The sequence below is a fragment of the Salmo trutta genome, chromosome 13, assembly GCF_901001165.1.
Source record: "Salmo trutta chromosome 13, fSalTru1.1, whole genome shotgun sequence".
NCBI classification, from domain to species: Eukaryota; Metazoa; Chordata; class Actinopteri; order Salmoniformes; family Salmonidae; genus Salmo; species Salmo trutta.
The window spans coordinates 81289101-81314100 of NC_042969.1; the positions used below are offsets into that span (position 1 = coordinate 81289101).

General features: G+C 44.8%; 1 protein-coding gene across 1 annotated transcript in view; it reads right to left on the bottom strand.

Moving 5' to 3' along the window:
• Nucleotides 1–25000, bottom strand: part of fchsd2 (FCH and double SH3 domains 2) — a gene marked incomplete in the record, with an annotated part of 103956 nt that overhangs the window by 12832 nt on the left and 66124 nt on the right. The window contains 3 exon segments of the mRNA XM_029773753.1: nt 5488–5646; nt 7985–8089; nt 8361–8480. Of these exon segments, the coding sequence (XP_029629613.1) occupies nt 5488–5646; nt 7985–8089; nt 8361–8480 (384 nt within the window).

Here is a 25000-nt window from a genome sequence, read left to right on the forward strand (position 1 = left end):
AATGAGCTACTTCCAAATGATCCAGTGTGGTTCCGTCTAACTCCTTGTCCTCTCTGGTTCTCTCCAGTTCTCTCTCCTTGTCCTTCTAAGTCAGGTGATATGAAGGGCGTCGATGTAAAACCTTTTATGTCCTGACCCCTCCTCTACCTTTCCTCAGGGAATCTCATTGGCTCAAGGAGATCAGGTGATCCAGGTGGCATATGGGCCCGCCCCCATTGAGACCGGACACAGCAGCCCAACCAGGACAGGATAACTGTGTGTGTGTTTAAAACTCACTATGTTCCTGATAAAAAGCTAAGACATCACTAATCTCTACACCTCCATCGGAGCAGAAAAACAACAGCTGTGTGTGTGTGGACGCGTTTAACCAGAAGTCCCCACAAGAATAGAAAACAAACAACAATTTGACCAACTGGGGACATTTTCTTAGTCTCCACAAAATCCCCACACGGTCAAATGCTATTTCTAGAGGGTTTAGGGTTCAGGTTAGAATTAGGTTTAGGGTTAGGGAAAATAGGATTTTGAATGGGACTGAATTGTGCGTCCCCACAAGGTTAGCTGTACAAGACCGTGTGTGTGACCAACCAGGTGTTCCCCTCTCTGCATATATTCCTCCTACTGTAAGCAGAGGAATACGTTTCCTCTTCTTATCTCGGTTAAGACATTTAGCTTAGAATGAGGACATAAAAGAAAAAGAGAAAAATAGTCATTTCTGCTTTAATAATAGTAGCTATGTGACCAGATGTTACTGATTACATGGTTAACAGATGTTAATGGTCACATGGTTAACAGATGTTACTGGTCACATGGTTAACAGATGTTAATGGTCACATGGTTAACAGATGTTATTGGTCACAGACATGCGTTTAACAGATGTTAATGGTCACATGGTTAACAGATGTTAATGGTCACATGGTTAACAGATGTTAATGGTCACATACACATGGTTAGCAGATGTTATTGGTCACATGGTTAGCAGATGTTATTGGTCACATGGTTAGCAGATGTTATTGGTCACATGGTTAACAGATGTTAATGGTCACATGGTTAACAGATGTTAATGGTCACATACACATGGTTAGCAGATGTTATTGGTCACATGGTTAGCAGATGTTATTGGTCACATGGTTAGCAGATGTTATTGGTCACATGGTTAACAGATGTTATTGGTCACATACACATGGTTAGCAGGTGTTATTGGTCACATACACATGGTTAGCAGATGTTATTGGTCACATACACATGGTTAGCAGATGTTATTGGTCACATACACATGGTTAGCAGATGTTATTGGTCACATGGTTAGCAGATGTTATTGGTCACATACACATGGTTAGCAGATGTTATTGGTCACATACACATGGTTAACAGATGTTATTGGTCACATACACGTGGTTAGCAGATGTTATTGGTCACATACACATGGTTAGCAGATGTTATTGGTCACATACACATGGTTAGCAGATGTTATTGGTCACATGGTTAACAGATGTTATTGGTCACATACACATGGTTAGCAGATATTATTGGTCACATACACATGGTTAGCAGATGTTATTGGTCACATACACGTGTTTAACAGATGTTATTGCAGTTGTAGCAAAATGCTTGTGTTTCTAGCTCCGACAGTGCAGTAATATCTAACAAGTAATATCTAACAATTTTCACAACATATACCCAATACACACAAATCTAAGTAAAGGAATGGAATTAACAATATATCAATATATGGACGAGCGATGTCAGAGCGGCATAGACTAAGATACAGTAGTATAGAATACAGTATATACATATGAGATGAGAAATACAAAATATGTGAACATTATTAAAGTGATTAGTAATCCATTTATTAAAGTGGCCAGTGATTTCAAGTCTATGTATATAGGCAACAACCTCTATGTGTTAGTGATGGCTATTTAACAGTCTGATGGCCTTGACATAGAAGCTGTTTTTCAGTCTCTCGGTCCCCGCTTTGATGGACCTGTACTGACCTCGCCTTCTGGATGATAGCGGGGTGAACAGGCAGAGGCTCGGGTGGTTGTTGTCCTTGATGATCTTTTGGCCTTCCTGTGACATTGGGTGCTGTAAGTGTCCTGGAGGGCAGGTAGTTTGCCCCCGGTGATGCGTTGGGCAGATCGCACCACCCTCCGGAGAGCCCTGCAGTTGCGGTTGGTGCAGTTGCCGTACCAAGTGGTGATACAGCCCGACAGGATTCTCTCAATTGTCCACCTGTAAAGGTTTGTGAGGGTTTTAGGTGCCAAGCCAAATTTCTTCAGCTTCCTGAGGTTGAAGAGGCGCATTTGCGCATTTGCGCCTTCTTCACCACACAATCTGTGTGGGTGGACCATTTTAGTTTGTCCGTGAAGTGTATGCTGAGGAACTTGAAGCTTTCCACCTTCTCCACTGCGGTCCCGTCGATGTAGATGGGGGGGGTGCTCTCTCTGCTGTTTCCTGAAGTCCATGATCCTCTCCTTTGTTTTGTTGACGTTGACGTTGAGTGAGAGGTTATTTCCTGGCACCACACTAACAGAGCCCTCACCTCCTCCCTGCAGGCTGTCTCAAGCCTACCACTGTAGTGTCGTCTGCAAACTTGATGATTGAGTTGGAGGCATGCGTGGCCACTCAGTCATGGGTGAACAGGGAGTACATGAGGGGGCTGAGAACGCACCCTTGTGGGGCCTCAGTTAGAGGTCGACCGATTATGATTTTTCAACGCCGATACTGATTATTGGAGGACCAAAAAAGCCGATGCCGATTAATCGGCCGATTATTTTTATTTACTTGTAATTATGACAATTACAACAATACTGAATGAACACTTAGTTTAACTTAATATACTACATCAATAAAATCAATTTAGCCTCAAATAAATATTTGGTTTAAATAATGCAAAAACAAAGTGTTGGAGAAGAAAGTAAAAGTGCAATATGTGCCATGTAAAAAAGCTCATGTTTAAGTTGCTTGCTCAGAACATGAGAACATATGAAAGCTGGTGGTTCCTTTTAACATAAGTCTTCAATATTCCCAGGTAAGATGTTTTAGGTTGTAGTTATTATAGAAATTATAGGACTATTTCTCTCTATACGATTTGTATTTCATATAGCTTTGACTATTGGATGTTCTTATAGGCACTTCAGTATTGCCAGTGTAACAGTATTGCTTCCGTCCCTCTCCTCGCTCCTACCTGGGCTCGAACCAGGAACACATCGACAACAGCCACAAGCAGCATTACCCATGCAGAGCAAGAGGAACAACTACTCCAAGTCTCAGAGCAAGTGACGTTTGAAACGCTATTAGCGCACACCCCGCTAACTAGCTAGCCATTTCACATCGGTTACACCAGCCTAATCTCGGGAGTTGATAGGCTTGAAGTCACAAACAGCACAATGCTTGAAGCATTGAGAAGAGCTGCTGGCAAACGCACGAAAGTGCTGTTTGAATGAATGCTTACGAGCCTGCTGGTGCCTACCATCGCTCAGTCAGACTGCTCTATCAAATATCAAATCATAGATTTAATTATAACATAATAACACACAGAAATACGAGCCTTTGGTCATTAAAATGGTCGAATCCGGAAACTATAATTTCAAAAACAAAACATTTATTCTTTCAGTGAAATACGGAACCGTTCCGTATTTTATCTAACGGATGGCATCCCTAAGTCTAAATATTGCTGTTACATTGTACAACCTTCAATGTTACGTCATAATTATGTACAATTCTGACAAATTAATTACGGCCTTTGTTAGGAATAAATGGACTTCACACAGTTCGCAATAAGCCAGGCAGCCCAAACGGCTGCATATACCCTGACTGCTTGCACGGAATGCAAGAGAAGTGACACAACTTCCCTAGTTATAAGAAATTAATGTTAGCAGGCAATATTAACTAAATATGCAGGTTTAAAAATGTATACTTGTGTATTGATTTAAAGAAAGGCATTGATGTTTATGGTTAGGTACATTGGTGCAACGACAGTGCTTTTTTCGTAAATGCGCTTGTTAAATCATCACCCGTTTGTCGAAGTAGGCTGTGATTCAATGAGAAATTAACAGGCACCGCATCGATTATATGCAACGCGGGACACGTTAGATAAACTAGTAATATCATCAACCATGTGTAGTTAACTAGTGATTATGTTAAGATTGATAGTTTTTTATAAGATAGGTTTAATGCTAGCTAGCAACTTACCTTGGCTTCTTGCTGCCCTCACGTAACAGGTAGTCAGCCTGCCATGCAGGCTCCTTGTGGAGTGCAATGTAAGGCAGGTGGTTAGAGCGTTGGACTAGTAACCGGAAGGTTGCAAAAACAAATCCCCGAGGTGACAAGGTAAAAATCTGTCGTTCTGCCCCTGAACAAGGCAGTTAACCCACCGTTCCCAGGCCGTTATTGAAAATAAGAATGTGTTCTTAATCTGACTTGCCTAGTTAAAGAAAATAAAAAAATAAATAATATATATTTTTTAAATCGGCTAATCGGTGGCCAAAAATACCGATTACTGATTGTTATGAAAACTTGAAATCGGCCCTAATTAATCGTCCCTTCCGATTAATCGGTCGACCTCTAGCCTCAGTGTTATCCTCAAAGTGGGAGAAGGTGTTTAGCTTATCCAGAAGCAAGACGTCGGTGTCCGCAACGTGGCTGGTTTTCCTTTTGTAGTCTGTGATTGTCTGTAGACCCTGCCACATACGTCTCGTGTCGGAACCGTTGAATTGCGACTCCACTTTGTCTCTGTACTGATGTTTTGCCTGTTTGATTGTCTTACGGAGGGAATAACTACACTGTTTGTATTCTGCCATATTCCCAGTCACCTTACAAGTAGTTATCACCTCGGGGGAAAGGTTAATTGATCAGGAGATACTTTGCTCTCCATCACAATGGTGTGAAATGAACACTGGGCCGAGGGAACAGACAACTCCCTCAACTAATTCTCTAACTGTTACTCTTGTCATCCACACCACTTTCTCCCCCTCTCCATCCCCCTTCTCTCCTTTGGTTCCAGTTTCACCCATTATCACTTTCCCACTCTCTCCTCCTACTCTCTGTCTCCCTCTCTCACTTCCTCTCTCTCTCCATCCCCCCCTCTCTCTCTCTTTCTCTGGTGGTTGCTGCAGTATCATGTGAACAGAATGTTAAGTGGTGAATAGGAGCAGAGACTGCTTACCTCAACATCCTGCATAACCTCAACATCCTGCTGACACACACACACACACACACACACACACACACACACACACACACACACACACACACACACACACACACACACACACACACACACACACACACACACACACACAGGACCAAAGTGCTGAAGTCCACACACACACATCCCTTGGCTGCCCTGTGGCAAATAAACATTTGTCTGTGATGATGACAGGTAGTGGGAGACAGGCATTGCAGGGAGTGTAGTGAGGGATTGTGGGTAGTTTCCTCCAAAGTGAGGGACGGTGGTGTAGTGAGAGGGAGGTAGGGCAGGTGTCTCACCGAGAGTGAGGGATCGTGGGTAGTGTAGTTTACTGTAGCCCAGCGCTCATTCTCCAGCTCCTCCATCACCTGGTTCATGGCGCTCTTCAGCCAGGTATCCACAGCAACGCCCACCTGTCTCAGCAGGTCCAGACGAGCCTCTGCCTTCAGCTTTACTGTCTGGAGTGAGAGAGAGGTTACACACACTGCTGGGTAATCAATATGACTGACAGGGGACGTTGGAGGACTCAATCTATCCCAGGTAAGTAGTATGTACAGTACCAGTCGAAAGAGTGGACACACCTACTCCACATTCAAGGGTTGTTCTTGATTTTTACTATTTTCTACATTGTAGAATACATCTGGAATCATGTTGTAACAAAAAAAAGTGTTATACAAATCAAAATATATTTTAGATTTTTCAAAATAGCCTCCCTTTGCCTGGATGACTGCTTTGCATACTCTTGGCATTCTCTCAACCAGCTTCATGATGTAGTCACCTGGAATGCATTTCAATTAACAGGTGTGCCTTGTTAAAAGTGAATTTGTGGAATTTCTTTCCTTCATAATGCGTTTGAGCCAATCAGTTGTGTTGTGACAAGGTAGGGGTGGTATACAGAAGATAGCCCTATTTGGTAAAAAAGTCCATATTATACCAAGAACAGCTCAAATAAGCAAAGAGAAACAACAGTCCATCATTACTTTAAGACATGAAGGTCAGTCAATGCAGAACATTTAAAGAACTTTGAAAGTTTCTTCAGTCACAAAAACCATCAAGCGCTATGATGAAACTGGCTCTCATGAGGACCGCCACAGGAAAGGAAGACCCAGAGTTACCTCTGCTGCAGAGGATAAGTTCATTAGAGTTACCAGCCTCAGATTGCAGCCCAAATAAATGCTTCACAGAGTTCAAGTAACAGACACATCTCAACATCAACTGTTCAGAGGAGACAACGTGAATCAGACCTTTATGGTCGAATTGCTGCAAAAAAACCAATACTAAAGGACACAAATAATAAGAAGAGACTTGCTTGGGCCAAGAAATCTGTCCAACCGCCGTGTCTTTGTGAGATACATAGTAGGTGAACGGATGATCTCCGCTTGTGTGGTTCCCACCGTGAAGCATGGAGGAGGAGGTGTGATGGTGTGGGGGTGCTTTGCTGGTGACACTGTCAGTGATTTATTTAGAATTCAAGGCACATTTAACCAGCATGGCTACCACAGCATTCTGCAGTGATACACCATCCCATCTGGTTTGAGATTAGTGGGACTATCATTTGTTTTTCAACAGGACAATGACTCAACACACCTCCAGGCTGTGTAAGGGCTATTTGACCAAAAAGGAGAGTGATGTAGTGCTGCATCAGATGACCTGGCCTCCACAATCCCCCGACCTCAAACCAATTCAGATAGTTTGGGATGAGTTGGACTGCAGAGTGAAGGAAAAGCAGCCAACAAGTGCTCAGCATATCTCGGAACTCCTTCAAGACTGTTGGAAAAGCATTCCAGGTGAAGCTGGTTGAGAGAATGCCAAGAGTGTGCAAAGCTGTTATCAAAGCAAAGGGTGGCTACTTTGAAGAATCAAAAATATATTTAGATTTGTTTAACACTTCATGTAGTAACTATTTTGGTTACTACATGATTCCATATGTGTTATTTCATAGTGTTGATGTCTTTACTATTATTTTACAATGTAGAAAATAGTAAAAATAAATAAAAACCCTTGAATGAGTAGTTGTGTCCAAACTTTTCACAGGTACTGTTGGTACAAAGGAAGTACAGGGAGATAAACTCATTACAGTACATTTTCATGGAGATAAAAGCTCTTTAATGTCTGATCAGTATCAGGAAGTGGAATGTTGTTAATTATTGAGTACACTTTCATCACTAATGCTTCCTCCTCTGACCCAGCCCACCATAGACTATTGGTTGTTCTGGCTCTGCCCCTCCCCCCTGGACCCATTAGATCCAAATGGACTCAAAAATTCAACAGACAGCAGGAGATAATGGGGGCTGGGAGAGAGAGGGGGAGGGAGGGAGGGGAGGTGGACAGAGGGGAGGGAGAGTGGAGAGAGTTGGAGGGAGGTGCGATGTGGAGAGTGGTCCATATCTGTGTGAATTTCTCATCTCTGTCTGTGGGCGCTATGACTACATCAGCCAGCAGGGGGTACCAGAGAGAGAGAAATCACAGAGACAGAGAGGACTGATGTTATTTTTATTTAACATTTATTTAACTAGGCAAGTTAGTTAAAGAACAAATTCTTATTTATAATGACGGCCTACCCCGGCTAAACCAGGAAGACGATGGGCCAGTTGTGCGCCGCCCTATGGGACCAATCACTGCCGGATGTGTTACAGCCTGGACATTAAAGGAAGGAGAGGAGATACATTGATCTGATTCCCAGTCTGACAGGCTGTCTCTGAGAGAATCCATGGAGAGACAACTGTACTTAGAGAGCGGGGGGAAAGAGGGTATACTGCAGCCTATAGGTCTACCTTTCTTCTAACAAACACAAACCTCAGCCTTGCGGATGTTCTCTTTGGTATCCTCTATCTTCAGCTCCAGATCAAGCCGGCCCTGCTCTGTTTGAGGGACTCCCAGTGTCTCACACTCCTCCAGGCTCTAATGGCGCACACACACACACACACACACACACACACACACACACACACACACACACACACACACACACACACACACACACACACACACACACACACACACACACACACACACACACACACACACACACACACACACACACTTCAATATCACAGACTAAAATCACATCTGGTTTTTAAAGATGATCTGGACCAACATGAACAACTAGTGTGTGTTGTGTGTAGTTGTGTGTAGTTGTGTGTGTGTGGTGTGTAGTTATGTGTAGACTCACTCTCTTGTAGTGGACGATGTTCTTGTGTTCTCGGGCCATTCTGGTCGCCCATTTCCTGGCCTCCTTGTTCAGACTGTGCTCCTCTGTCTGGCTCCCCGTGTCTGTCTCCAACTTACGACTCTACAACACACACACACAACCACACAGTTACCATGGAGATAAGAGGAACATTATGGAATGAGATTCTCCTATCCTGAATGAAGTCTCCGCGAAGAACTACTGTAGCGTCATCATTACCAAACACAACCACACCTAGTACAGTCTCACTGGATACAGCTATCTATCAACCACACCTAGTACAGTCCCACTGGATACAGCTATCTATCAACCACACCTAGTACAGTCTCACTGGATACAGCTATCTATCAACCACACCTAGTACAGTCTCACTGGATATAGCTAACAACCACACCTAGTACAGTCCCACTGGATACAGCTATCTATCAACCACACCTAGTACAGTCTCACTGGATACAGCTATCTATCAACCACACCTAGTACAGTCTCACTGGATACAGCTATCTATCAGCCACACCTAGTATAGTCTCACTGGATACAGCTATCTATCAACCACACCTAGTACAGTCCCACTGGATACAGCTATCTATCAACCACACCTAGTACAGTCTCACTGGATACAGCTATCTATCAACCACACCTAGTACAGTCTCACTGGATACAGCTATCTATCAACCACACCTAGTACAGTCTCACTGGATACAGCTATCTATCAGCCACACCTAGTACAGTCTCACTGGATACAGCTATCTATCAACCACACCTAGTACAGTCTCACTGGATACAGCTATCTATCAACCACACCTAGTACAGTCCCACTGGATACAGCTATCTATCAACCACACCTAGTACAGTCTCACTGGATACAGCTATCTATCAGCCACACCTAGTACAGTCCCACTGGATACAGCTAACAACCACACCTAGTATAGTCTCACTGGATACAGCTATCTATCAACCACACCTAGTACAGTCTCACTGGATACAGCTATCTATCAGCCACACCTAGTACAGTCTCACTGGATACAGCTATCTATCAGCCACACCTAGTACAGTCTCACTGGATACAGCTATCTATCAACCACACCTAGTACAGTCCCACTGGATACAGCTATCTATCAACCACACCTAGTACAGTCCCACTGGATACAGCTATCTATCAACCACACCTAGTACAGTCCCACTGGATACAGCTATCTATCAGCCACACCTAGTACAGTCCCACTGGATACAGCTATCTATCAACCACACCTAGTACAGTCCCACTGGATACAGCTATCTATCAGCCACACCTAGTACAGTCTCACTGGATACAGCTATCTATCAACCACACCTAGTACAGTCTCACTGGATACAGCTATCTATCAGCCACACCTAGTACAGTCCCACTGGATACAGCTATCTATCAACCACACCTAGTACAGTCTCACTGGATACAGCTATCTATCAACCACACCTAGTATAGTCTCACTGGATACAGCTATCTATCAGCCACACCTAGTACAGTCTCACTGGATACAGCTATCTATCAACCACACCTAGTACAGTCTCACTGGATACAGCTATCTATCAACCACACCTAGTATAGTCTCACTGGATACAGCTATCTATCAGCCACACCTAGTACAGTCCCACTGGATACAGCTATCTATCAGCCACACCTAGTACAGTCCCACTGGATACAGCTATCTATCAGCCACACCTAGTACAGTCCCACTGGATACAGCTATCTATCAACCACACCTAGTACAGTCTCACTGGATACAGCTATCTATCAGCCACACCTAGTACAGTCTCACTGGATATAGCTAACAACCACACCTAGTACAGTCTCACTGGATACAGCTATCTATCAGCCACACCTAGTACAGTCTCACTGGATACAGCTAACAACCACACCTAGTACAGTCCCACTGGATACAGCTATCTATCAACCACACCTAGTATAGTCTCACTGGATACAGCTATCGATCAGCCACACCTAGTACAGTCCCACTGGATACAGCTAACAACCACACCTAGTATAGTCTCACTGGATACAGCTATCTATCAGCCACACCTAGTAAACTCTCACTGGATATAGCTAACAACCACACCTAGTACAGTCCCACTGGATACAGCTATCTATCAACCACACCTAGTACAGTCTCACTGGATACAGCTGTCTATCAGCCAAACCTAGTACAGTCTCACTGGATACAGCTATCTATCAACCACACCTAGTACAGTCTCACTGGATACAGCTATCTATCAGCCACACCTAGTACAGTCTCACTTGATACAGCTATCTATCAACCACACCTAGTACAGTCTCACTGGATACAGCTAACAACCACACCTAGTACAGTCTCACTGGATACAGCTATCTATCAGCCACACCTAGTACAGTCTCACTGGATACAGCTATCTATCAACCACACCTAGTACAGTCTCACTGGATACAGCTATCTATCAACCACACCTAGTACAGTCTCACTGGATACAGCTATCTATCAGCCACACCTAGTACAGTCTCACTGGATACAGCTAACAACCACACCTAGTACAGTCTCACTGGATACAGCTATCTATCAGCCACACCTAGTACAGTCTCACTGGATACAGCTATCTATCAACCACACCTAGTACAGTCTCACTGGATACAGCTATCTATCAACCACACCTAGTACAGTCTCACTGGATACAGCTATCTATCAGCCACACCTAGTACAGTCTCACTGGATACAGCTATCTATCAACCAAACCTAGTACAGTCCCACTGGATATAGCTATCTATCAGCCACACCTAGTACAGTCTCACTGGATACAGCTATCTATCAACCACACCTAGTAGAGTCTCACTGGATACAGCTATCTATCAGCCACACCTAGTACAGTCCCACTGGATACAGCTAACAACCACACCTAGTATAGTCTCACTGGATACAGCTATCTATCAGCCACACCTAGTACAGTCTCACTGGATACAGCTAACAACCACACCTAGTACAGTCTCACTGGATACAGCTATCTATCAACCACACCTAGTATAGTCTCACTGGATACAGCTATCTATCAGCCACACCTAGTACAGTCTCACTGGATACAGCTATCTATCAACCACACCTAGTACAGTCTCACTGGATACAGCTATCTATCAACCACACCTAGTATAGTCTCACTGGATACAGCTATCTATCAGCCACACCTAGTACAGTCCCACTGGATACAGCTATCTATCAACCACACCTAGTACAGTCTCACTGGATACAGCTATCTATCAGCCACACCTAGTACAGTCTCACTGGATACAGCTATCTATCAGCCACACCTAGTACAGTCCCACTGGATACAGCTATCTATCAACCACACCTAGTACAGTCTCACTGGATACAGCTATCTATCAGCCACACCTAGTACAGTCTCACTGGATATAGCTAACAACCACACCTAGTACAGTCTCACTGGATACAGCTATCTATCATCCACACCTAGTACAGTCTCACTGGATACAGCTATCTATCAACCACACCTAGTACAGTCTCACTGGATACAGCTATCTATCAACCACACCTAGTACAGTCTCACTGGATACAGCTATCTATCAGCCACACCTAGTACAGTCTCACTGGATACAGCTATCTATCAGCCACACCTAGTACAGTCTCACTGGATACAGCTATCTATCAGCCACACCTAGTACAGTCTCACTGGATATAGCTAACAACCACACCTAGTACAGTCTCACTGGATACAGCTATCTATCAGCCACACCTAGTACAGTCTCACTGGATACAGCTATCTATCAGCCACACCTAGTACAGTCCCACTGGATACAGCTAACAACCACACCTAGTATAGTCTCACTGGATACAGCTATCTATCAACCACACCTAGTACAGTCTCACTGGATACAGCTATCTATCAGCCACACCTAGTACAGTCTCACTGGATACAGCTATCTATCAGCCACACCTAGTACAGTCCCACTGGATACAGCTATCTATCAACCACACCTAGTACAGTCCCACTGGATACAGCTATCTATCAACCACACCTAGTACAGTCCCACTGGATACAGCTATCTATCAGCCACACCTAGTACAGTCCCACTGGATACAGCTATCTATCAACCACACCTAGTACAGTCCCACTGGATACAGCTATCTATCAGCCACACCTAGTACAGTCTCACTGGATACAGCTATCTATCAACCACACCTAGTACAGTCTCACTGGATACAGCTATCTATCAGCCACACCTAGTACAGTCCCACTGGATACAGCTATCTATCAACCACACCTAGTACAGTCTCACTGGATACAGCTATCTATCAACCACACCTAGTATAGTCTCACTGGATACAGCTATCTATCAGCCACACCTAGTACAGTCTCACTGGATACAGCTATCTATCAACCACACCTAGTACAGTCTCACTGGATACAGCTATCTATCAACCACACCTAGTATAGTCTCACTGGATACAGCTATCTATCAGCCACACCTAGTACAGTCCCACTGGATACAGCTATCTATCAGCCACACCTAGTACAGTCCCACTGGATACAGCTATCTATCAGCCACACCTAGTACAGTCCCACTGGATACAGCTATCTATCAACCACACCTAGTACAGTCTCACTGGATACAGCTATCTATCAGCCACAACTAGTACAGTCTCACTGGATATAGCTAACAACCACACCTAGTACAGTCTCACTGGATACAGCTATCTATCAGCCACACCTAGTACAGTCTCACTGGATACAGCTAACAACCACACCTAGTACAGTCCCACTGGATACAGCTATCTATCAACCACACCTAGTATAGTCTCACTGGATACAGCTATCTATCAGCCACACCTAGTACAGTCCCACTGGATACAGCTAACAACCACACCTAGTATAGTCTCACTGGATACAGCTATCTATCAGCCACACCTAGTACAGTCTCACTGGATATAGCTAACAACCACACCTAGTACAGTCCCACTGGATACAGCTATCTATCAACCACACCTAGTACAGTCTCACTGGATACAGCTGTCTATCAGCCAAACCTAGTACAGTCTCACTGGATACAGCTATCTATCAACCACACCTAGTACAGTCTCACTGGATACAGCTATCTATCAGCCACACCTAGTACAGTCTCACTTGATACAGCTATCTATCAGCCACACCTAGTACAGTCTCACTGGATACAGCTATCTATCAACCACACCTAGTACAGTCTCACTGGATACAGCTAACAACCACACCTAGTACAGTCTCACTGGATACAGCTATCTATCAGCCACACCTAGTATAGTCTCACTGGATACAGCTATCTATCAACCACACCTAGTACAGTCTCACTGGATACAGCTATCTATCAACCACACCTAGTACAGTCTCACTGGATACAGCTATCTATCAGCCACACCTAGTACAGTCTCACTGGATACAGCTATCTATCAACCACACCTAGTACAGTCCCACTGGATATAGCTATCTATCAGCCACACCTAGTACAGTCTCACTGGATACAGCTATCTATCAACCACACCTAGTAGAGTCTCACTGGATGCAGCTATCTATCAGCCACACCTAGTACAGTCCCACTGGATACAGCTAACAACCACACCTAGTATAGTCTCACTGGATACAGCTAACAACCACACCTAGTATAGTCTCACTGGATACAGCTATCTATCAGCCACACCTAGTACAGTCTCACTGGATATAGCTAACAACCACACCTAGTACAGTCCCACTGGATACAGCTATCTATCAACCACACCTAGTACAGTCTCACTGGATACAGCTGTCTATCAGCCAAACCTAGTACAGTCTCACTGGATACAGCTATCTATCAACCACACCTAGTACAGTCTCACTGGATACAGCTATCTATCAGCCACACCTAGTACAGTCTCACTTGATACAGCTATCTATCAGCCACACCTAGTACAGTCTCACTGGATACAGCTATCTATCAACCACACCTAGTACAGTCTCACTGGATACAGCTAACAACCACACCTAGTACAGTCTCACTGGATACAGCTATCTATCAGCCACACCTAGTATAGTCTCACTGGATACAGCTATCTATCAACCACACCTAGTACAGTCTCACTGGATACAGCTATCTATCAACCACACCTAGTACAGTCTCACTGGATACAGCTATCTATCAGCCACACCTAGTACAGTCTCACTGGATACAGCTATCTATCAACCACACCTAGTACAGTCCCACTGGATATAGCTATCTATCAGCCACACCTAGTACAGTCTCACTGGATACAGCTATCTATCAACCACACCTAGTAGAGTCTCACTGGATGCAGCTATCTATCAGCCACACCTAGTACAGTCCCACTGGATACAGCTAACAACCACACCTAGTATAGTCTCACTGGATACAGCTATCTATCAGCCACACCTAGTACAGTCTCACTGGATACAGCTAACAACCACACCTAGTACAGTCTCACTGGATACAGCTATCTATCAACCACACCTAGTATAGTCTCACTGGATACAGCTATCTATCAGCCACACCTAGTACAGTCTCACTGGATACAGCTATCTATCAACCACACCTAGTACAGTCTCACTGGATACAGCTATCTATCAACCACACCTAGTATAGTCTCACTGGATACAGCTATCTATCAGCCACACCTAGTACAGTCCCACTGGATACAGCTATCTATCAACCACACCTAGTACAGTCTCACTGGATACAGCTATCTATCAGCCACACCTAGTACAGTCTCACTGGATACAGCTATCTATCAGCCACACCTAGTACAGTCCCACTGGATACAGCTATCTATCAACCACACCTAGTACAGTCTCACTGGATACAGCTATCTATCAGCCACACCTAGTACAGTCTCACTGGATATAGCTAACAACCACACCTAGTACAGTCTCACTGGATACAGCTATCTATCAACCACACCTAGTACAGTCTCACTGGATACAGCTATCTATCAGCCACACCTAGTACAGTCCCACTGGATACAGCTATCTATCAACCACACCTAGTACAGTCTCACTGGATACAGCTATCTATCAACCACACCTAGTATAGTCTCACTGGATACAGCTATCTATCAGCCACACCTAGTACAGTCTCACTGGATACAGCTATCTATCAACCACACCTAGTACAGTCTCACTGGATACAGCTATCTATCAACCACACCTAGTATAGTCTCACTGGATACAGCTATCTATCAGCCACACCTAGTACAGTCCCACTGGATACAGCTATCTATCAGCCACACCTAGTACAGTCCCACTGGATACAGCTATCTATCAGCCACACCTAGTACAGTCCCACTGGATACAGCTATCTATCAACCACACCTAGTACAGTCTCACTGGATACAGCTATCTATCAGCCACACCTAGTACAGTCTCACTGGATATAGCTAACAACCACACCTAGTACAGTCTCACTGGATACAGCTATCTATCAGCCACACCTAGTACAGTCTCACTGGATACAGCTAACAACCACACCTAGTACAGTCCCACTGGATACAGCTATCTATCAACCACACCTAGTATAGTCTCACTGGATACAGCTATCTATCAGCCACACCTAGTACAGTCCCACTGGATACAGCTAACAACCACACCTAGTATAGTCTCACTGGATACAGCTATCTATCAGCCACACCTAGTACAGTCTCACTGGATATAGCTAACAACCACACCTAGTACAGTCCCACTGGATACAGCTATCTATCAACCACACCTAGTACAGTCTCACTGGATACAGCTGTCTATCAGCCAAACCTAGTACAGTCTCACTGGATACAGCTATCTATCAACCACACCTAGTACAGTCTCACTGGATACAGCTATCTATCAGCCACACCTAGTACAGTCTCACTTGATACAGCTATCTATCAGCCACACCTAGTACAGTCTCACTGGATACAGCTATCTATCAACCACACCTAGTACAGTCTCACTGGATACAGCTAACAACCACACCTAGTACAGTCTCACTGGATACAGCTATCTATCAGCCACACCTAGTATAGTCTCACTGGATACAGCTATCTATCAACCACACCTAGTACAGTCTCACTGGATACAGCTATCTATCAACCACACCTAGTACAGTCTCACTGGATACAGCTATCTATCAGCCACACCTAGTACAGTCTCACTGGATACAGCTATCTATCAACCACACCTAGTACAGTCCCACTGGATATAGCTATCTATCAGCCACACCTAGTACAGTCTCACTGGATACAGCTATCTATCAACCACACCTAGTAGAGTCTCACTGGATGCAGCTATCTATCAGCCACACCTAGTACAGTCCCACTGGATACAGCTAACAACCACACCTAGTATAGTCTCACTGGATACAGCTATCTATCAGCCACACCTAGTACAGTCTCACTGGATACAGCTAACAACCACACCTAGTACAGTCTCACTGGATACAGCTATCTATCAACCACACCTAGTATAGTCTCACTGGATACAGCTATCTATCAGCCACACCTAGTACAGTCTCACTGGATACAGCTATCTATCAACCACACCTAGTACAGTCTCACTGGATACAGCTATCTATCAACCACACCTAGTATAGTCTCACTGGATACAGCTATCTATCAGCCACACCTAGTACAGTCCCACTGGATACAGCTATCTATCAACCACACCTAGTACAGTCTCACTGGATACAGCTATCTATCAGCCACACCTAGTACAGTCTCACTGGATACAGCTATCTATCAGCCACACCTAGTACAGTCCCACTGGATACAGCTATCTATCAACCACACCTAGTACAGTCTCACTGGATACAGCTATCTATCAGCCACACCTAGTACAGTCTCACTGGATATAGCTAACAACCACACCTAGTACAGTCTCACTGGATACAGCTATCTATCATCCACACCTAGTACAGTCTCACTGGATACAGCTATCTATCAACCACACCTAGTACAGTCTCACTGGATACAGCTATCTATCAACCACACCTAGTACAGTCTCACTGGATACAGCTATCTATCAGCCACACCTAGTACAGTCTCACTGGATACAGCTATCTATCAGCCACACCTAGTACAGTCTCACTGGATACAGCTATCTATCAGCCACACCTAGTACAGTCTCACTGGATATAGCTAACAACCACACCTAGTACAGTCTCACTGGATACAGCTATCTATCAGCCACACCTAGTACAGTCTCACTGGATACAGCTAACAACCACACCTAGTACAGTCCCACTGGATACAGCTATCTATCAACCACACCTAGTATAGTCTCACTGGATACAGCTATCTATCAGCCACACCTAGTACAGTCCCACTGGATACAGCTAACAACCACACCTAGTACAGTCTCACTGGATACAGCTATCTATCAGCCACACCTAGTACAGTCTCACTGGATACAGCTATCTATCAGCCACACCTAGTACAGTCCCACTGGATACAGCTATCTATCAACCACACCTAGTACAGTCTCACTGGATACAGCTATCTATCAGCCACACCTAGTACAGTCTCACTGGATACAGCTATCTATCAGCCACACCTAGTACAGTCTCACTGGATATAGCTAACAACCACACCTAGTACAGTCTCACTGGATACAGCTATCTATCATCCACACCTAGTACAGTCTCACTGGATACAGCTATCTATCAGCCACACCTAGTACAGTCTCACTGGATACAGCTATCTATCAACCACACCTAGTACAGTCTCACTGGATACAGCTATCTATCAGCCACACCTAGTACAGTCCCACTGGATACAGCTATCTATCAACCACACCTAGTACAGTCTCACTGGATACAGCTATCTATCAACCACACCTAGTACAGTCCCACTGGATACAGTTATCTATCAACCACACCTAGTACAGTCTCACTGGATACAGCTATCTATCAACCACACCTAGTACAGTCTCACTGGATACAGCTATCTATCAGCCACACCTAGTATAGTCTCACTGGATACAGCTAACAACCACACCTAGTACAGTCTCACTGGATACAGCTATCTATCAGCCACACCTAGTACAGTCTCACTGGATACAGCTATCTATCAGCCACACCTAGTACAGTCCCACTGGATACAGCTAACAACCACACCTAGTATAGTCTCACTGGATACAGCTATCTATCAACCACACCTAGTACAGTCTCACTGGATACAGCTATCTATCAACCACACCTAGTACAGTCTCACTGGATACAGCTATCTATCAGCCACACCTAGTACAGTCTCACTGGATACAGCTATCTATCAACCACACCTAGTACAGTCTCACTGGATACAGCTATCTATCAGCCACACCTAGTACAGTCTCACTGGATAAAGCTAACAACCACACCTAGTACAGTCTCACTGGATACAGCTATCTATCATCCACACCTAGTACAGTCCCACTGGATACAGCTATCTATCAACCACACCTAGTACAGTCTCACTGGATACAGCTATCTATCAACCACACCTAGTACAGTCCCACTGGATACAGCTATCTATCATCCACACCTAGTACAGTCTCACTGGATACAGCTATCTATCAACCACACCTAGTACAGTCCCACTGGATACAGCTATCTATCAGCCACACCTAGTACAGTCTCACTGGATACAGCTATCTATCATCCACACCTAGTACAGTCTCACTGGATACAGCTATCTATCATCCACACCTAGTACAGTCTCACTGGATACAGCTATCTATCATCCACACCTAGTACAGTCTCACTGGATACAGCTATCTATCAGCCACACCTAGTACAGTCTCACTGGATACAGCTATCTATCATCCACACCTAGTACAGTCTCACTGGATACAGCTATCTATCAACCACACCTAGTACAGTCCCACTGGATACAGCTATCTATCATCCACACCTAGTACAGTCTCACTGGATACAGCTATCTATCAACCACACCTAGTACAGTCCCACTGGATACAGCTATCTATCAGCCACACCTAGTACAGTCTCACTGGATACAGCTATCTATCAGCCACACCTAGTACAGTCCCACTGGATACAGCTAACTATCAGCCACACCTAGTCCATCCCGCCTCAGAAAAACCTCCCTCTCACATACACCAGATAATTAGATGCAACAACTAGGAGTGAGTGGCAGCTGCTGCTAATAACATCTTCTTAGAAAATAGGTTGATTTGAAACAGGAGGAGAGAGAAAGAGGCTGATTTGAAACAGAAGGAGAGGAGAGAGAAGGAGACGGATTTGAAACAGAGAGAAGAGAGAGAAGGAGACGGATTTGAAACAGGGAGGGAATAGAGAGAAGGAGATGGATTTGAAACAGGGAGAGAAGAGAGAGGAGACGGATTTGAAAGAGGGAGAGAGAGAGAGAGGAGACGGATTTGAAACAGAGGGAGAGGAGAGAGAGAGGAGACGGATTTGAAAGAGGGAGAGAGAAGAGAGAGAAGGAGACAGATTTGAAACAGGGAGAGAAGAGAGAGAAGGAGACGGATTTGAAACAGAGGGAGAGAGAAGAGAGAGTTAGGTTTATTTATTTTCCCTTTTGTACTTTAACTATTTGCATATCATTACAACACTGTATATAGACAATATGACATTTGAAATGTCTCTATTCCTCTGAAACTTTTGTGAGTGTTTACTTGACTTTTGTTAATGATCCATTTCACTCGCTTTGGCAATGTAAACATGTGTTTAACATGCCAACAAAGACATGTGAATTTAATTTAATTGAGACAGAAAATAATACGCCTTCCATTGCTTGTCTTGAGATAATAGAGAAAATGTGTGTATGTGGTGAGCCGTGCAGTTCTAACACAATCTGTCTGTGTGTGTGTGTAGCAGATGTCTGTCTGTGTGTCTTCCCTGTGGAGCCCATCCCGTAACTTCCTAGCCCAGTAATACATATCCACACCCCCTTTCTACATTAACACACAACAACCAGTCAGAATCAACGCCAGCCCCCTCACCTCAACCCCCCTAACGGTCACCTCAACCCCCCTAACGGTCAACTCAACCCCCCCTAACGGTCACCTCAATCCCCCCTAACCAACCAGTCAGAATCAACGCCAGCCCCCTCACCTCAACCCCCCTAACGGTCACCTCAACCCCCCTAACGGTCACCTCAACCCCCCCCTCCCCCCTAATGGTCACCTCAACCCCCCCCCCCAACGGTCACCTCACCCCCCCCCCAACGGTCACCTCAACCCCCCCCAGCTAACGGTCACCTCAACCCCCCCCCTAACAGTCACCTCAACCCCCCCAACGGTCACCTCAACCCCTCCCCTAACGGTCACCTCAACCCCCCCTAACGGTCACCTCAACCCCCCCTAACGGTCACCTCAACCCCCCTTAACAGTCACCTCAACCCCCCCTAACGGTCACCTCAACCCCCCTTAACGGTCACCTCAACCCCCCCTAACGGTCACCTCAACCCCCCTTAACGGTCACCTCAACCCCCCCTAACGGTCACCTCAACCCCCCCTAACAGTCACCTCAACCCCCCCAACGGTCACCTCAACCCCCCCAGCTAACGGTCACCTCAACCCCCCCCCTAACAGTCACCTCAACCCCCCCAACGGTCACCTCAACCCCTCCCCTGACGGTCACCTCAACCCCCCCTAACGGTCACCTCAACCCCCCCTAACGGTCACCTCAACCCCCCTTAACAGTCACCTCAACCCCCCCTAACGGTCACCTCAACCCCCCTTAACGGTCACCTCAACCCCCCCTAACGGTCACCTCAACCCCCCTTAACGGTCACCTCAACCCCCCCTAACGGTCACCTCAACCCCCCCTAACAGTCACCTCAACCCCCCCAACGGTCACCTCAAACCCCCCTAACGGTCACCTCAACCCCACAATGGTCTATTTAGGGAACAGAGAAAACATCATTGGATAAGTAGGGTATTGTGCTATCGTGTGTGTAATTTTAACTATCTGTACAAATCAAATCAGATGGTTCTTAATGTGTTGAACAGTAGCAGCTTAACGTGTGAATGGGACTAATTATAGAGCAGCAGAGTCAGGCTCAGTTAATATACCTACAGTAGGTTACCTGGAGGAATGTCAGGCTCAGTTAATATACCTACTGTAGGTTACCTGGAGGAATGTCAGGCTCAGTTAATATACCTACAGTAGGTTACCTGGAGGAATGTCAGGCTCAGTTAATATACCTACTGTAGGTTACCTGGAGGAATGTCAGGCTCAGTTAATATACCTACTGTAGGTTACCTGGAGGAATGTCAGGCTCAGTTAATATACCTACTGTAGGTTACCTGGAGGAATGTCAGGCTCAGTTAATATAAATACTGTAGGTTACCTGGAGGAATGTCAGGCTCAGTTAATATACCTACTGTAGGTTACCTGGAGGAATGTCAGGCTCAGTTAATATACCTACTGTAGGTTACCTGGAGGAATGTCAGGCTCAGTTAATATACCTACTGTAGGTTACCTGGAGGAATGTCAGGCTCAGTTAATATACCTACTGTAGGTTACCTGGAGGAATGTCAGGCTCAGTTAATATACCTACTGTAGGTTACCTGGAGGAATGTCAGGCTCAGTTAATATACCTACTGTAGGTTACCTGGAGGAATGTCAGGCTCAGTTAATATACCTACTGTAGGTTACCTGGAGGAATGTCAGGCTCAGTTAATATACCTACTGTAGGTTACCTGGAGGAATGTCAGGCTCAGTTAATATACCTACTGTAGGTTACCTGGAGGAATGTCAGGCTCAGTTTAATATACCTACTGTAGGTTACCTGGAGGAATGTCAGGCTCAGTTAATATACCTACTGTAGGTTACCTGGAGGAATGTCAGGCTCAGTTAATATACCTACTGTAGGTTACCTGGAGGAATGTCAGGCTCAGTTAATATACCTACTGTAGGTTACCTGGAGGAATGTCAGGCTCAGTTAATATACCTACTGTAGGTTACCTGGAGGAATGTCAGGCTCAGTTAATATACCTACTGTAGGTTACCTGGAGGAATGTCAGGCTCAGTTAATATACCTACTGTAGGTTACCTGGAGGAATGTCAGGCTCAGTTAATATACCTACTGTAGGTTACCTGGAGGAATGTCAGGCTCAGTTAATATACCTACTGTAGGTTACCTGGAGGAATGTCAGGCTCAGTTAATATACCTACTGTAGGTTACCTGGAGGAATGTCAGGCTCAGTTAATATACCTACTGTAGGTTACCAGCAGGAATGTCAGGCTCAGTTAATATACCTACTGTAGGTTACCTGGAGGAATGGGCTAATGACAGTACAATAACTACCATTATATATGTTCTAGCAGAGGGTTAACCAGCAACCATTAGTGGTCATGGTTAAAAAATCCTTGGTCTTGGTGGTAACAGATCATAAACGGCAAGCTAATTGTTAAACGGTCATAATGATTAACGAACCATCATGGTTCAACAGCCACGGGTCATGGAAGCATGTTCACGGGTAGAATGCAACGGTCATGCTTACGGACATGGTCACGTTTATGGTCACTGTAAAACAGCCATGTTGTGGTAATGGTTGTAGTGGAACAGCCATGTTGTGGTAATGGTTGTAGTGGAACAGCCATGTTGTGGTAATGGTTGTAGAGGAACAGCTATGGTTGTGGTAATGGTTGTAGTGGAACAGCCATGTTGTGGTAATGGTTGTAGTGGAACAGCCATGTTGTGGTAATGGTTGTAGTGGAACAGCCATGTTGTGGTAATGGTTGTAGAGGAACAGCCATGTTGTGATAATGGTTGTAGAGGAACAGCCATGTTGTGATAATGGTTGTAGAGGAACAGCCATGGTTGTGATAATGGTTGTAGTGGAACAGCCATGGTTGTGTTAATGGTTGTAGTGGAACAGCCATGGTTGTGGTAATGGTTGTAGAGGAACAGCCATGTTGTGATAATGGTTGTAGAGGAACAGCCATGTTGTGGTAATGGTTGTAGAGGAACAGCCATGGTTGTGATAATGGTTGTAGAGGAACAGCCATGTTGTGGTAATGGTTGTAGAGAAACAGCCATGTTGTGGTAATAGTTGTAGAGGAACAGCCATGTTGTGGTAATGGTTGTAGTGGAACAGCCATGGTTGTGATAATGGTTGTAGAAGAACAGCCATGGTTGTGATAATGGTTGTAGAGGAACAGCCATTTGTGATAATGGTTGTAGAGGAACAGCCATGTTGTGATAATGGTTGTAGAGGAACAGCCATGGTTGTGATAATGGTTGTAGAGGAACAGCCATGGTTGTGATAATGGTTGTAGAGGTACAGCCATGTTGTGGTAATGGTTGTAGAGGAACAGCCATGGTTGTGGTAATGGTTGTAGTGGAACAGCCATGGTTGTGATAATGGTTGTAGAGGAACAGCTATTGTTGTGGTAATGGTTGTAGAGGAACAGCCATGTTGTGGTAATGGTTGTAGAGGAACAGCCATGTTGTGGTAATGGTTGTAGTGGAACAGCCATGGTTGTGATAATGGTTGTAGAGGAACAGCCATGGTTGTGATAATGGTTGTAGAGGAACAGCCATGGTTGTGTTAATGGTTGTAGTGGAACAGTCATGGTTGTGATAATGGTTGTAGAGGAACAGCTAAGGTTGTGGTAATGGTTGTAGAGGAACAGCCATGGTTGTGATAATGGTTGTAGAGGAACAGCCATGTTGTGATAATGGTTGTAGAGGAACAGCCATGTTGTGATAATGGTTGTAGAGGAACAGCCATGTTGTGATAATGGTTGTAGAGGAACAGCCATGGTTGTGATAATGGTTGTAGAGGAACAGCCATGGTTGTGATAATGGTTGTAGAGGAACAGCCATGTTGTGATAATGGTTGTAGAGGAACAGCCATGTTGTGGTAATGGTTGTAGTGGAACAGCCATGGTTGTGATAATGGTTGTAGAGGAACAGCCATGTTGTGGTAATGGTTGTAGTGGAACAGTCATGGTTGTGGTAATGGTTGTAATGGAACAGCCATGGTTGTGGTAATGGTTGTAGAGGAACAGCCATGGTTGTGATAATGGTTGTAGAGGAACAGCCATGGTTGTGGTAATGGTTGTAGAGGAACAGCCATGTTGTGGTAATGGTTGTAGTGGAACAGCCATGGTTGTGATAATGGTTGTAGAGGAACAGCCATGTTGTGGTAATGGTTGTAGAGGAACAGCCATGTTGTGGTAATGGTTGTAGTGGAACAGTCATGGTTGTGGTAATGGTTGTAGAGGAACAGCCATGGTTGTGGTAATGGTTGTAGAGGAACAGCCATGGTTGTGATAATGGTTGTAGAGGAACAGCCATGGTTGTGATAATGGTTGTAGTGGAACAGCCATGTTGTGATAATGGTTGTAGAGGAACAGCCATGGTTGTGATAATGGTTGTAGTGGAACAGCCATGTTATGGTAATGGTAGTAGTGGAACAGCCATGTTGTGGTAATGGTTGTAGTGGAACAGCCATGGTTGTAGTGGAACAGCCATGGTTGTGGTAATGGTTGTAGTGGAACAGCATGGTAATGGTGGTAGTGGAACAGCATGGTAATGGTTGAGGTTAATCAGGGTGCTTGTTATGGATATACTGCACCATTACAATGGGTGGAGAGCATGCAGCAGCCAGGGTCATGTTATGGCTCTAAATGGTTGATGGTG